The sequence below is a fragment of the Sciurus vulgaris genome, assembly GCF_902686455.1.
Source record: "Sciurus vulgaris genome assembly, chromosome: 15".
In the NCBI taxonomy this organism is placed as follows: Eukaryota; Metazoa; Chordata; class Mammalia; order Rodentia; family Sciuridae; genus Sciurus; species Sciurus vulgaris.
Genome location: NC_136476.1, coordinates 63,079,146 through 63,092,562, shown reverse-complemented (window position 1 = coordinate 63,092,562; position 13,417 = coordinate 63,079,146). Strand labels below are relative to the sequence as shown.

The 13,417-nt window shown below is 38.2% G+C and overlaps 1 protein-coding gene across 3 annotated transcripts in view; it reads right to left on the bottom strand.

The window, feature by feature from the left end:
• Positions 1 to 13,417, bottom strand: part of SLC44A1 (solute carrier family 44 member 1) — a 136,619-nt gene that overhangs the window by 69,539 nt on the left and 53,663 nt on the right. The window contains exon 3 of one of the 3 annotated variants that reach the window (XM_079113289.1): positions 5,944 to 6,086. The exons of the other annotated variants lie outside the window; for them this stretch is intronic. Coding sequence (XP_078969415.1) covers positions 5,944 to 6,086 — 143 coding nt within the window. The remainder of the gene's footprint in view (positions 1 to 5,943; positions 6,087 to 13,417) is intronic. 3 annotated transcript variants of the gene reach the window in all.

Sequence of the window (13,417 nt, the reverse complement as noted above, 5' to 3'; positions counted from 1 at the left end):
TACAAGTAGTCTAGAGATGATTTAAAGTATACAGGAGGATGTCTGTAGGTTTCATTCAAATACCACTTATACAAAGGACTTAAGCATCCACAGATTTTGGTGCGTGGAGGTGTGTATGTGTGTGTCCTGTGGATACTGAGGAAAAAAACTATCTTTCTTCCGTCTCTCCTATTGCCTAGACCCCACTTTTTTTACTCGTAAAATGTAGGAGCTCAATGATCCCAAGGGCCTTCTAGCACAAATATTTTCAGCTGTGAACTTACAATGAGAATGAGAACAAAAGAAGTAAAACACACTCAGAATTGGAGTTTTCGCTTGGTATCTTGTTAAGATGATGCAGGAAATTGAAAAAGGTGCCAAATAAAATGCTTACAGACACTGTACTCATACACAGATACCATCACCCTCCTCAGACCTCTAGTTCACCTACATCCTGTTAACACGGATTATCTGAAATGTGAGAGGCATTTTAGGATCCCAGAGCTTTAACCAATGATTGGAACTTTAAACGGCTTCCTCAGAGGAAAGACTAAAAAGATAATGAAAAAATTAAATTTGTGCAAAAATCTGTCTTTAGAACCACTATGTACAAATCAATATAAATAAAATACACTGAGAACTTCTTGGAGTAACAAAGAATGTGAACACTAAACTCTGTCAGGATTGTTTGCAAGATGGAGAACAGAATTCTAATAAGAATAGCATGCCTAAATTAAAACAATTAAAAGCAGTTCCCCAGTCTCACCCAGCTTTACAATATTAACAGCCAATGCCACATCACCATATTCTCTCCCACCCTGGACATGGGAACACAGCACCCCACCCCTGCTCCAATCTTCTCCCCAGAGACCAAGAAAGCTAGACCTTCTGTCCCAGCACAATCCCTTATTCCACCAATTCAGGTATATTAGAACTAAATAGGAGCATCCCTGTTCTGTGTCCAAACTTATATGGAAGACAGGGGGCTTCCTCTATGGGAAGAATTTTAATAATAATAGCACTCTCTCTAGCTTCCCATTTCAAGATGTGGTTGTTTGCTCCGAGGGCTCCCCTACACACTCCTGCCCTAATCCAAACGTGATGCCATCTGCAATTAAGCCTTCACCAGAGGCCAGGGTAGCTTTCTGATCTTGGACCTTGAACTTCCAAAATTGTGAGCTAAATAAACCTTTTTCTTTATTAAAAAAAAAAAAAAAAAAGAGTAATAATAATAATTTTTGGTCTCAAAATTGACACATACACTCTTAGGTTGCTTACATATTACAGAGCTGAAAAACAGTAGACAATCTAGAATGTGGCAGAAAAGATATGTCTTTTGGAATCGCCAGAGTTCAAAAATATATTCCTTCCACCTTATTCCTCAACATCAAAAAAAAAAAAAAAAAAAAAAAAGAAAAAGTTATAAACCCTACCTATGTTCTGTGGTAGTATTATTACAAAAAAGCTCAACTACAAAGCAAGACATTCTCATTTTAGGATTTAGTTGACACTCACAAATACTTGATGGGCTTTAAGGAGCTTGCACATTAAATAATCTTAAAGATTCTTTAATCCTTGACACTTTCTGGTTCTAAGATAAATGAACTTTTCTGAGTTGACTCAGTCTTAGAACCATATCTAAGCATTATTTTTATGCAGAAAAGTTTTAAATATCTCAAGCAACTGACTTAAAAATCAGCTTAATCTATTTGAAATTAGTGTTTTCATATTATCTCACAAAATACTGTCTGCCATCTTTCTATGCATCCTTATTACTGCAACAAATGTATTAGCATGTCAAAAATACTACTTGGAGAAAAAGAACCCATTATAATTGGAATAAGAAAATATTACTTTTTCTTTATTCCTAATAGAATTCTTTTAGTCATCTTGGCATCTTAAACATTCTAGTTAAAACAGATCAAAGTTATCCCCTTCTGATTTTTCTCCTGATTTTCTTCTTTTCTTTATTATTACAATGAAATAAGCCCTTCTTATGGAACTCCTAGGTGCTCAGCTCTGAGGGCTAAAGGAAATACGGTGTTTCAGGAGCAGAGCTGGCAGGGTGGCAGACAGACTGTAAGAGGCCTCTGCTCTCCCTGTGTCTGACTGTGCCCTTGTGTCATCCTCTCTTCCTTGGGTTTTCTTCTAATCAGTGGAATATGGCAAAGAGGGATGGATATCACTTAGGACTGTAACTCTGATCTTTCTAGCAAACTCTCTATTGATGCTCTCACTGTTGGCTCTGATGGAGCAAACTGCCCATCCACATGGCCTGTACTGAGGGGGCCTCCAGTGGCAGCCAGCAAGTCCAGCATCCTCAAGGAACTGTATGCTGCCAGCAACCACTTGTACCTGGAAGGGGAGCCTTTCCCCTCTGACTGACCCTTACTGACCCCTTGACTGCAGCCCTGAACAAACTGAGGAAGTTGAAGGCCAAGGCAAGCCACATCTGGATTCCCAAGCTGAGATGAGAAACGCTTCTTGTTTAAAGCCACTAAGTTTATGGTAATATGGTTACCTAGCAACCGACAATTAATACAGACAGATGAGAAACACAAAATAATTAGAGAACAAATTGAAGGCAACAGAATAACCAGTATGAGATAGGAAAAGTTCAGGTAATCAAAGTAAAGGAAAGCTCACTATGTGATGGGTTACTTTTGAAACATTTCATAAAAAGGTGAGTTGTGAGTTTCATTGTGTTTCAAAGAATCAGATTGGCAGACAGGCAGAAGGAATACCACAGAGGTAGAATTAATTGAAGGTCACGGGCAATAATAACAGCACACTGTGGAACAGTGAGAGAGGTCTGGAGAGGTGAAATGGGTCCAGACCGCAGAAGGCCTGGAATGGCGGAGGCTGAGCGGGCTCATCTTTGATACCACAGACAGCAACAAGAAGGCAAAGGCTCTTGAACAGGAAAATGACAAAATAAAAGCCCTGTTTTAAAGAACTTAATCCTATTACAGCATAAAGGATGGAGCAGATTAGAGATAAGAAGACCAAGAATAGATACGCTTGCACAACAGTTTTCATGAGAGGCTAACAAACAAGTGGAAAAAGGTTCATAGTCATTAATAATCAAAGACATACAAATTAAAACTATAAAGCACCATTCTTTGGTCTATCAAAATAGTAAAGAAGAAAAACTAATAATACCAGTAAAAATAAAGCAGTCTCAGACACTGTTGGTGGGAATATAAATGGAACTGTCTTCATTGAAAGTCATTCTGCAATATGCATTAATAATCTTAAAATATTCAGATTCCCAAACTCAGTTATTCATTTCTTAGAACACACTCCTGAAGTAAATATATTTTCTCATTCTGCAAGCATTTAACTGGGTGCCTACTACTTTCAGGCTTTGAGATGTGCCCTGGGGATAGAGCAGTGAATAAAACAGTGAATAAGAGCGGCTGCTTCTCTCGTGGCACTTAGGAGAGACACACATCCAACGAGCCATGGAACAATCAATGTGTAATTGCACATATTACAGGATACAATGCTTAAATTCTGAGATCAAAGAAGACCTCTTTGGAAGTGACATTTATGCTGAAAGCTGAAGATTAGTAGAATTTAGCCACATGAGAAAGGAATGTTTTTTTTTTTTTTTCTTGACAGAGGAGGCAAAACTTATGAAAGCAAGAGAGAATTAGCTGTACCTGACTTTGGAGGACTCATCTGTTGATTTATTCAACAAATAGGTATGAAGGTTCAAGTAAGCATTAGGTGCTGTAACAGGGACTAAGGATCGAGGATGAGAGAAAGTGATCAACACAGAAAACTGGTATAAAAACACTCTAGAGCTACAGAAGGGCCTGGAGTTCATAGTGAAGCCAAAGAAGTATAAGGAAATGAATGGCAAAAGAAGGAAGTCAATGCATTTGACATGTGAAAGAGGAGGATGGAATAAAGACAATAAACATGAAGACTACTGCCTTCCTTTCACTTTCCAAATCCAAGTACTATACACTTACCTCAAAGGGTATGTTAAAAAATTTACCATTCATTGAAAATAATTGCCATTTACAGACAGAAATACTTAAGTGGATTAGTACTACAATGCTTATAAGGTAGAAAAGGTATAAGCAGAGATGGAAAATAAATTTTAAACATGTACAGATGAGTTAAAGAATAGCTATAGTTGAGAAATTATGCTCCCTAAAGTTATATATGAACGGTTCTCAATGATGCTAAGCATTCAGGGAAGAATGACCACTGTCTCAGAATGATATGCAGTTCCTCTTTATAAGAGACCAACGTGTACATAGAATAATCCAAGGACTTGAAATCTCTGCTACTGGCCTGAGGAGTCATGAAAAGGTAAAATGTGAAGAGTGGCATTTACACAAATCTTATCATAAGACTATGCTCAGAGTCATTAGCAAGTTACCAAGAAAGCCATAAAAATGATTACAATCCCTGTGAGCAGTGCACCTGATAGAGGAGAGCCCTTTGCTTCTTATTTCCTCAGTCACCTAATTTTATATTTTATATTTGGTATAGGTCAACAGTATTAAAGAGTTAAACAATATTTTACAGCATAGATGCTCCCTGAAAGAAAAAACAGCAGAACTCTGTACTACTTTTGCAATGTCTATTGAGTTCAAAATTATTTCAAGATAAAAGGTAAACAAAAGAGATATGGATAATTTTGCTAGAAAAAATAACACAATATCTAAAATTTGTGTTAAATTCAAGGAGCAATCGTAAAGGAGAAAACATTAAGCAATCTTCCAAATTACTAAGAGTCTAATTTTTCCTTCTCTTATGGGATGCAGGTGCCTATTAAGAGAGAAGCTTGTAGTCTGCTCTGGATATTCTACTGCCCACCAGTCACATGGCCTCAGAAAGTCACTGCAGTCTCTAAGCCTCCATTAGACCACCTCACAGGGTGGCATATACTTGTCCACTCTGGCATGCTATACAAATATTCATTATTATTACTAAAATTTTGTTTACTTTAGCTGCATTCTCTCTCCTTCATTTAAGGATGCAATATTTCAGAAATAGTTATTTGAATTTCTTCAAGTCTACAAAATTATCAAATTGATCTTACACAGAGGGATTGAGTTTTAAACAATAGATTTACACAACAATAAATAGCTATTTCAAATTATCCTCCTAGAAAATAGGTGACATAGCTTTAAAAATGTTTATGTCTGCTTAGCCTTTTCCTATAAAGTATATTAGACTGATTAGTCTGGTTACCTTATAATTAATTTTGTTAATTCTGAAGATATGGTTTGATACTGGAAAAAAATCTAAAAAATTTTGATGGGGTATAAATGTACAGTTTGAACAATTACACTGGCATCATACATAAAATATATTAGATGAAATATATTCTCCCCAGACATTAAAAATAAAATAGTAGTGCTTTTGACAAAAAAAGGCAATTAAGTCAGGAATCTCAAGAAACCCAAAAGATGAATATTGAGAACCCAAAACAAATTTCACAGTTTGACAAGAAAAATATATCTTTTATAAAATTGGAAAGTGATGTGTACCTACAAATGATGCATCACAAAATGTTACATTATAACTTTAATTTTTCTATTTATTATCATCCCTATTTCTCATCAAGTGTAATCTTAGAAAAATACTGTTATTTTCTGGGTTAAAACAGTGCAACCCAAAGGCTAATGGGAAAACAGAGTACAAGAGTAAGCTTCCCAAATCAAGCTTTTAACCATTCAAACCTCAAGCTACTAAAGTAAGTCCATTTAACATGGCAGCTAATTTTGTTTCCCAGAGGATGTATTTGTTGACTGAAAACAGGAATGATTCAAATATGCAGTTTAAAAACAAACAAAAAACACCAGCAAAAGTCATAAAAATATTCAGTAGATTTATCTTTAAAGTAGTTAAAAAAAAAAAAAAAAAAAAAAAAACCACAGGATTTTCTCTGTGTCTCCTTCAAAGTTTCCACAGTGTTCATCATTCAGCAAGTCTACTCACTTCCGGTGGGTGTGGTCCATGCCACTGTATGGTATTGCTTCCAACTTTGCATTTTTCTGCCCACAGATATTTCCATAGCTGTCGTATCCTGACACTAGTCTCGCTGCTGCACCTGTTGCTACTGAAAAGCCACATATAAATCCCTAGGAAAGAAACAGAAAAAAAACACACACAAATAAACCATTTCAATACCAACAGTCACTACTCGATATGATAATGAGTTTCTTTTGTCTGCTGAAGGGAACAAAGAGCTATCTTTCCTTATTGCAAACACTATTCCACTGTTTTCCTTGGATTGCAAATGAGCAGCACAAAGAAGTCCACAGGGAAATACTATTTACTACCCTAACAAAACAAATCTCCAGCTTTCACATCATTAGCTCATCTCTGCATTTTATAATAATAATGGCAGTCTCTCTATGTTGAACACCTGCTCAATGCCAGGCTCTGTACTAGGTACTTATCACGAATTGTCTCTAATCCCCACCATGAAGAAACTGAGGCCCAGAGAAGTTAAATGAGCTACTAAGCCCACAGAAGCCAGGAAAGATCTGAGCACAGAATCAAATCCAGCTTTCTTCATTCTTTTGTTTTATTTGGTTGTAAAGGGACTCTATTAAATGAACAAGAGCAAAATATAAATGAAAAAAATCCAAAAAAAAAAAAAAAAAGGTTTGTGGGTTTTGAATCATTTTCACTTCAGTGCACACAACACTTTCTTATTTTCTTCATGCACTAAAGCTGTATACAAGCCAAGAACTCTATCACCAAGCACTGCTGAGCTCTTCACATTAGAGACTCAAGGACAGTAAGTGAAGCACTGGCTTTGTGTACTGCAAGGGTCACTTCATTTTGTGGGAATATGCTTCATCACAGTACCAAAGGCAAAGGAGAGAAACTTCAGAACCACATCATGCTTGCTAAGTCAGGCATGCGCTGACCAAAACAAAGCAGTAAAAGCCTACATGCAACAGCAGATTACTGGGCATGGGAACTGGAAGTGAGGGGAATCACTGCTGATGAACTGGTTGTACTGTGGGGAAAGACTGGGGTTAAGAAATGTTTGTGCAGCCTGGTCATTAAAAGGGTAAGTTTTTGTTATCTGCACTAAAGTGGCTAGGAAGGCAGAGATCATCACTGCCAACTATCCTGAGCAGTACTTATCTAAATAGTGCTGCTCGATCGCAGGCCACAGTGGTAAACACTATACTCAACATACAAACTCTTCAGAGAACTATAGTTCCCCCTGTAAGAATACTTACCTAAAAAACTAAACAAAACCCTTCTACTTTCATTGTGCAGGTGAGGGAGGTGAGAAAGAAGAGCCGTGAGTGTAGCTCTTTTCAGAAGAAACTTCTTACAAATATGTAAGAAAGCAGACTCATAGAGACTATGCCTGATTTGCTATTCTTTGGCTCTCTGATCCTGGTCAAGGATCTGCCTCAAGTTACTCACCTGTAAAATGGAGATAAAGAGTAAATAGCTCATCAGGCTATGGTAAAGGTTAAATGACACAACCCACTGTGGTAAGAAATCTTCCAGGCATATAGTAAGAGCTCAATGAATATTAGCTATTAATGCTATTAGAAATGAGAAAATGCTATATGGGAAAGACTACAGGCTTTGGAGCTAGATAGCTAAACCTGTGTTATGAATGAAATACTGATGACTTAATTTCCTACTTGTGTGATGTTGGACAAACTTGCTTAATGCTCTGTGCCTCAGTTTACCCACTTTAAGTTAGAGCTAAAACCACTTACCACAGGGCTGTTAAGAGAATTTCTTGAGATTATATATATAAAGTGTATGTCTCAATACACTTTGGTACCCTTCTACCTCAAAGCAGCACCGGTTTAGGCAAAGCTGGTCAGTACCTACATTCCCCTGTTGCCTACCTCCCTCTCTCCTGACTCCTCCAAGGCTCCAAGGGCAATCAGTCCCACTGGTGTTAATCAAGTCCCTGTGTTAAAGTCTTGGTCCCTGTCCTGTGGTGCTGCCAGGAGGTGGTGGAACCTTTAAGAGGTGGGCTTAGTAGGAGAGCTTGAGGTCACTGGAGAAGTGCCCTTGAATAGGACTGTGTGACCTCAGTTCTTTCCTTCCTATTGCTCTGCCACATGTTGCGAGGTGCCAATACAGTCCCAGAAGCACACAGCCAACCAATCAAGGACTAAAACCTGTAAAACTAGGAGTCAAGACAAATCTTTTTCTTTATATATTGATTATCTCAGGTATTCATTACACTTCCAGAATGTGAACACACTTTCCACTGTATTTCTTTAATAAGAAGCATCAGGGTAATAAAAAGGGAATGGACTTAGAATTCAGAAACACCTGAATTCAAATTCTCTCTACCACTTAACTACCTGTGACTTTGATCCAATTACTTACTTAGACTCTGCTCTGTTCACCTCCAACACTGAGCAATACCATCTACCTCACAGCCTAATGATGAGGCCTAAATGAGGTAACATATATCCAATTCCTAGCTGAATTCTACTGCATGACAGGTGTTCAATAAATGGCAGCTGTTCATGGTAAATTTGAATGGAAAAATCAGACTAAGGGGGATAACAATAGTAACAGGAGACTAACAAAAGTCTCTGCTTCTCTGTTTTAGAACAAAAATTTCTAGGGGGAAAAGGAGAAAAACAATATCAGTAATTTTATTACTACACAAACTACTCAGACCACAATTAATCTTCTTTCACTACCACTCTCAAATAGCAAAGCTGTTACATAAATAAAAGGTTAAGGTCTTTTACTTCTTATAGGAATTTTTTTTATGTTTGATAAGTATGTTGTTAAAGATTCTTTAAACAGTTTTTGATTTCCCTTTCTGACTATTTTTAACAGTACTGTTGGACATTTGGATTTTTTTCTTTATCACAAGCTACTGCACATCCCTCCAGGATGTAGGCAGGGTATAAATTATAAATGTTACATATATATGCTAAAATGGGACACTGAAATATTTTCACATAGGTCATTTAAACTTCTTAGTAGCTTCCAGAAACATCAGAATAGAGAGGGTGAGAAGCCGAAGGCAGAGAAGGAAGGCAAATAGCAAGATAATAAGACAGGAAGAAACCATGACTATTATCCTAGGGACTTCCTCTACAGCACAAGCAATGACAATGGGGAGCTAGGCCACATACAATTAAAATTACAATCTCCTTAAAAAGAAAAAAGCTAAAACCCAAATGCAGGAAGCAATGTAGTTTCAGAAGAGAAAAAAATATAGTACATAAAATTAAAACATGGTGAGAGAAACTTTATAAAATACACTCGATAATTTAATGGCTTCACAGAGAGGGGAGGGAAAAGGCTTCCCACAGAGGAAAATCACATTAATGAAGCAAATGATCAGGAGGGTAAGGAAAGCTTTTATAAGCATGGAATAGAAAGCAATCACTAGAGAGAAAGTAAGCCAGTTAGTAAGGAAGAGAACCATGGCTAAAATCTTAAAATGACTGAGTTGCTGAAGTGTTTTCAGGACTATTATTTTAAGAGAGAGGAGGAGCAGAAAAATCCACTCATATACAGGAGGTGAATGGAATCAGGTAAAAGCATACAGGGGCGATGGGTCATGGGCAAGACCTAGTGACTAGTCAGTGCTTACCGCCTCCGTGGGAGAAAGACAATTTGCTAATTAACAAACGGTGCTCATTTCCCCCTCACATCACAAGGTCTAGTTCTATTTAAGTAAAAGCTTTTGCTTTGCTTAGATTCATTCAGTACTAGTGGAAGGAAGGAAGGAGGGATGGAATCAAGGAAGGAAGGAAGGGAGGGAGGGAGGGAGGGAGGGATGGAAAAGAAAAAAGAAAAAAGAGGACACACTTTAATTTCACAAGTGTATGTGGATTTCACACTTAGAGCTTCTTTTTTTGGTATTGGGATTGAGTCCAGGGACACTACCACTGAGCTAAATTCCAAGCCCTTTTTACTTTTTTTTATTTGTCTTGTTTTGAGACAGGCCCTCACTAAGCTGCCCAGGCTGGACTCAAACTTGTGACCCTCGCACCTCAGTCACTGGGATTAAAGGCAAGCACCAATGTGACCAACTCACACCTAGAGCTTTTACTAAGCAACTGAGAAAAGAGGATGGCCTTAGTTTGGGGGGTAGAGGGACAACAAAAATAATGTATGGAGGGCAGAGGTAGTATGTGAATGTAACAAAATGTTTCAAAATAAAAAAGATGGGGGAAAATGAGTTGAGGTTATAGCCCTCTCCCAGGGGTTAGGGAAAACTTTTCCTGACTATCTCTCTGTCAAACACCACCTCATTTATGTCCCATATCTCAATCAACACTTGGGGTCAATCTCTTAACAACTGATCCGCAGCACTTGACTTCTATTTCTTTTCTTCTGAGAATCCTGAGACAAGAAAGGCTATTAGGACCCAGGAGATAGGCAAAAGCTGAAGGCCTGGTATAGAACTAATATTTCTTCAAACATACTAAAAAAATAATAAAACTTTTGCCAGGGTGCCAAACTTCTGGATTCCTTTAAAGTTTAATAGAATTTATTGCTTCTAGAGAGAGAAGAGGCAAAAAAAAAAAAAAAAAAAAAAAAAATCAAAATCTAGGAAATGTTCACTCAATAAGCATTTATCGAGCATACACAAATGCAAGTCTCACCCTAAAAGTCCTAAAAGCAGCTGGGCACATTGGTGCACACCTGCAATCCCAGCAACTCAGGAGGCTAAGTCAGGAGGATTGCAAGTTCAAAGTCAGCCTTAGCAACCTAGTGAGGCCCTAAGCAACTTAGTGAGACCCTGACTCTAAATAAATAAATAAATAAGGGCTGGGGATGTGACTCAGTGGTTAAGTGCCCCTGAGTTCAATCTCTATTCCCCCCATCACCCCCAACTACCACCAAAAAAAAGGCCTAAAAGCAATGAAATGTTCTCAATCAAAAAAGAAAGTAATGGGGCATTCAGGAGCAAAATGAGAGGCTCAATTTCACGGAGAGCTAGAACAATGAATAAAACAGACAAGGAATACTGAGATCTGATCCTGGCTTTGCCACTAATACAACTCTCAAGCCTGGGCAGGTTAACTTTGAATTCTCTAAGTCCACTTTCTTATTGGTCCCAAAGATTGGACTAGATCAATCGCTTAAATCATTCCTCTTCCAAAATTTTATGATCCTATGGGAAAGCAGAGACAGTTAAAATTTTAAGAGTATTCTTGCAGGGAGAAGTATAAACTCACTTGGTTTACTATTGTAACTGAGAGAAAAATAAAGAGTAGATTAAAAACAAACATTTTTAACTGAACTATATACTTAAAAATAGTTAAAATGATAAATTGTACACTAGGTATGTTTTACCACAATGTTTTAAACAAGAAATGGACTTAACAAAAAATAGGTAGTTATTTGATTAAGCCACCTTATGGTAATTCTTGGCATGCTGTTCTTTCTATTCTATGATCCTGGATAAGAACAGACCATCAAACAGGTGACTAAATACTGCAGTGAATCTCTCTGTGTGCCACACACTCAACCATAGTTAATGAGGTAGAAACATCATGCCCCAGGAACTACACTAATGCTATAAAATAAAAAGGTCCTTGAAAGCAGTCTGAAGGGCCAACCTATGCAATGTCTCTTAAATCCAGCTCCCGTCCAGATCATGGTCTAAAATTCTAATTTTGCATTTCTAGCTTATCCTTACCTACAAGTTCTATCATGTCCATTCCATATTTTCTGATTCCACACTTCCCCAAACTATTTTCTTTTTCTTCATATCTCCACTAGTAGCAGCATTATCTGATAGGCTCCACACACAAGATAGAGCGGGAGGACTCCTTGGTCTCTTCTCTCCATCCTTCTGTCCCTCACCCTAGCTTCCTAACTCCACAGTAGAGGGAGGAGTAATGCTTAGATATTTGGTCAAAGTCTGAGACACTGATGAGATCACAGTTTCTGGCATACAGGTCCATGTTCTGAACAACTTTTTCTGTTGTTCTTGATTCTAGGCAATAAAAGTATAAAGTCTACCTCTTGAGGACTTCTCTCCTGGCCACAGTGAAATCTTAAGCCAGGTATGGAACATATTGAATATACCTCTGTACTTCTGTTTCCTAATCTGTAAAACGGGGAAAGGATAACAATAGTGTATACTGCACTGAGTAGTTGTAAGATTTAAGTGAGTGTTTGTGTCCGGTGCTCAGTGAAGCGTCTAGCCCCTGGTGAGCAAGATTGACTGCTTTCCATGGAGGCACTCCTGGTAGGTCATCCGGTTTCCTTTCTTTCCTGCCTTAGTGTGGTAAGCTGACCTGGACTGGTATGGTATGTAGCTCTCCCTTTTCTCTTCCTCTATTCTCTTCTCAGATATACCTTAATCCAAGAATGAAGTAAGACGATCCCAGATGGGAAGGAACTTCAGCCCATGTGGCCTGAGTCATTTTTACCCAGGAGTGCTTCCTTGGGCATAATCAAGTGCCTGCTGGGTGACTGTTTATTCATGCAGCTCTTACTCCCTAATATGTACAAAAACCATGGTTGGGAATCCAGGAAGAATTGGAATAGGATTTGAGCTAAAAAACTCTACCCTTAACCCCAACACAAGAACCTCACAGTAACCCTTGCTCTGCCTCTCATTTGTAACATTAAAAGCCACTGACATTACTGATCTTACATCTCTCTCTCCTCCTCCTCTCCTTTACCACTACCTTATTTAAAAATTTCACCTTACTGGGTGTGGTGGCACACACCTGTAATCCCAGCAGCTCAGGAGGCTGGGCAGGAACATGATGAGTTCAAAGCCAATCTCAGCAACTTAGCAAGGTCCTAAAGCAACTCAGCAAGACCCTGTCTCTAAATAAAATATAAAATAGGGCTGGGCATGTGGCTCAGTGGTTAAGCACCACTGGGTTCAATCCCTGGTACCTACTCCTGCCCCCCAAAAAAATTTTCACCTCTTACCTGGACTGTTGCCCCAGCCTCCAAAGTGGCCTACCTAAAATTTCTTCCTCCTTTCATCTTCAATAGTGGCTGCCAGGGTCACACTTCTAACCCAGTCAAATCACTTCTTACTCAACACTACTGTGGCTCAACAATGCCTATAACAGAGAGTCTCAACCTTGGCTGAACACCAGAATCACAGAGATTATATCATAATCATTGAGGTGAGCCCCAGGAAAGAAATCTGGTTTTGTTTGTTAGCATTCCAGTTGATTCTCATGCACAGTTAGGGTAGAGAACCACTCGTTTACCACCTTCATTGAAAACAGAAATTTAGAAGTGCAATGCTACTTGTGATTTTTTAGAGCAAGGTAAGCATATGCCCACTAATTTCAAAATTGTGATGAAAGTTTAAACATGGAAGATGACAAGCTCTCAAGAAGTCTGATGCCAATTTATTTTGAAAACCCTCCACATTCTAGACAATTCAAGCATAGAAAATCCTTGAAACTAAGGGAAGAAATAAAAAAGAGTATCAAAAATGAGGAGGAGATAAACATGTATA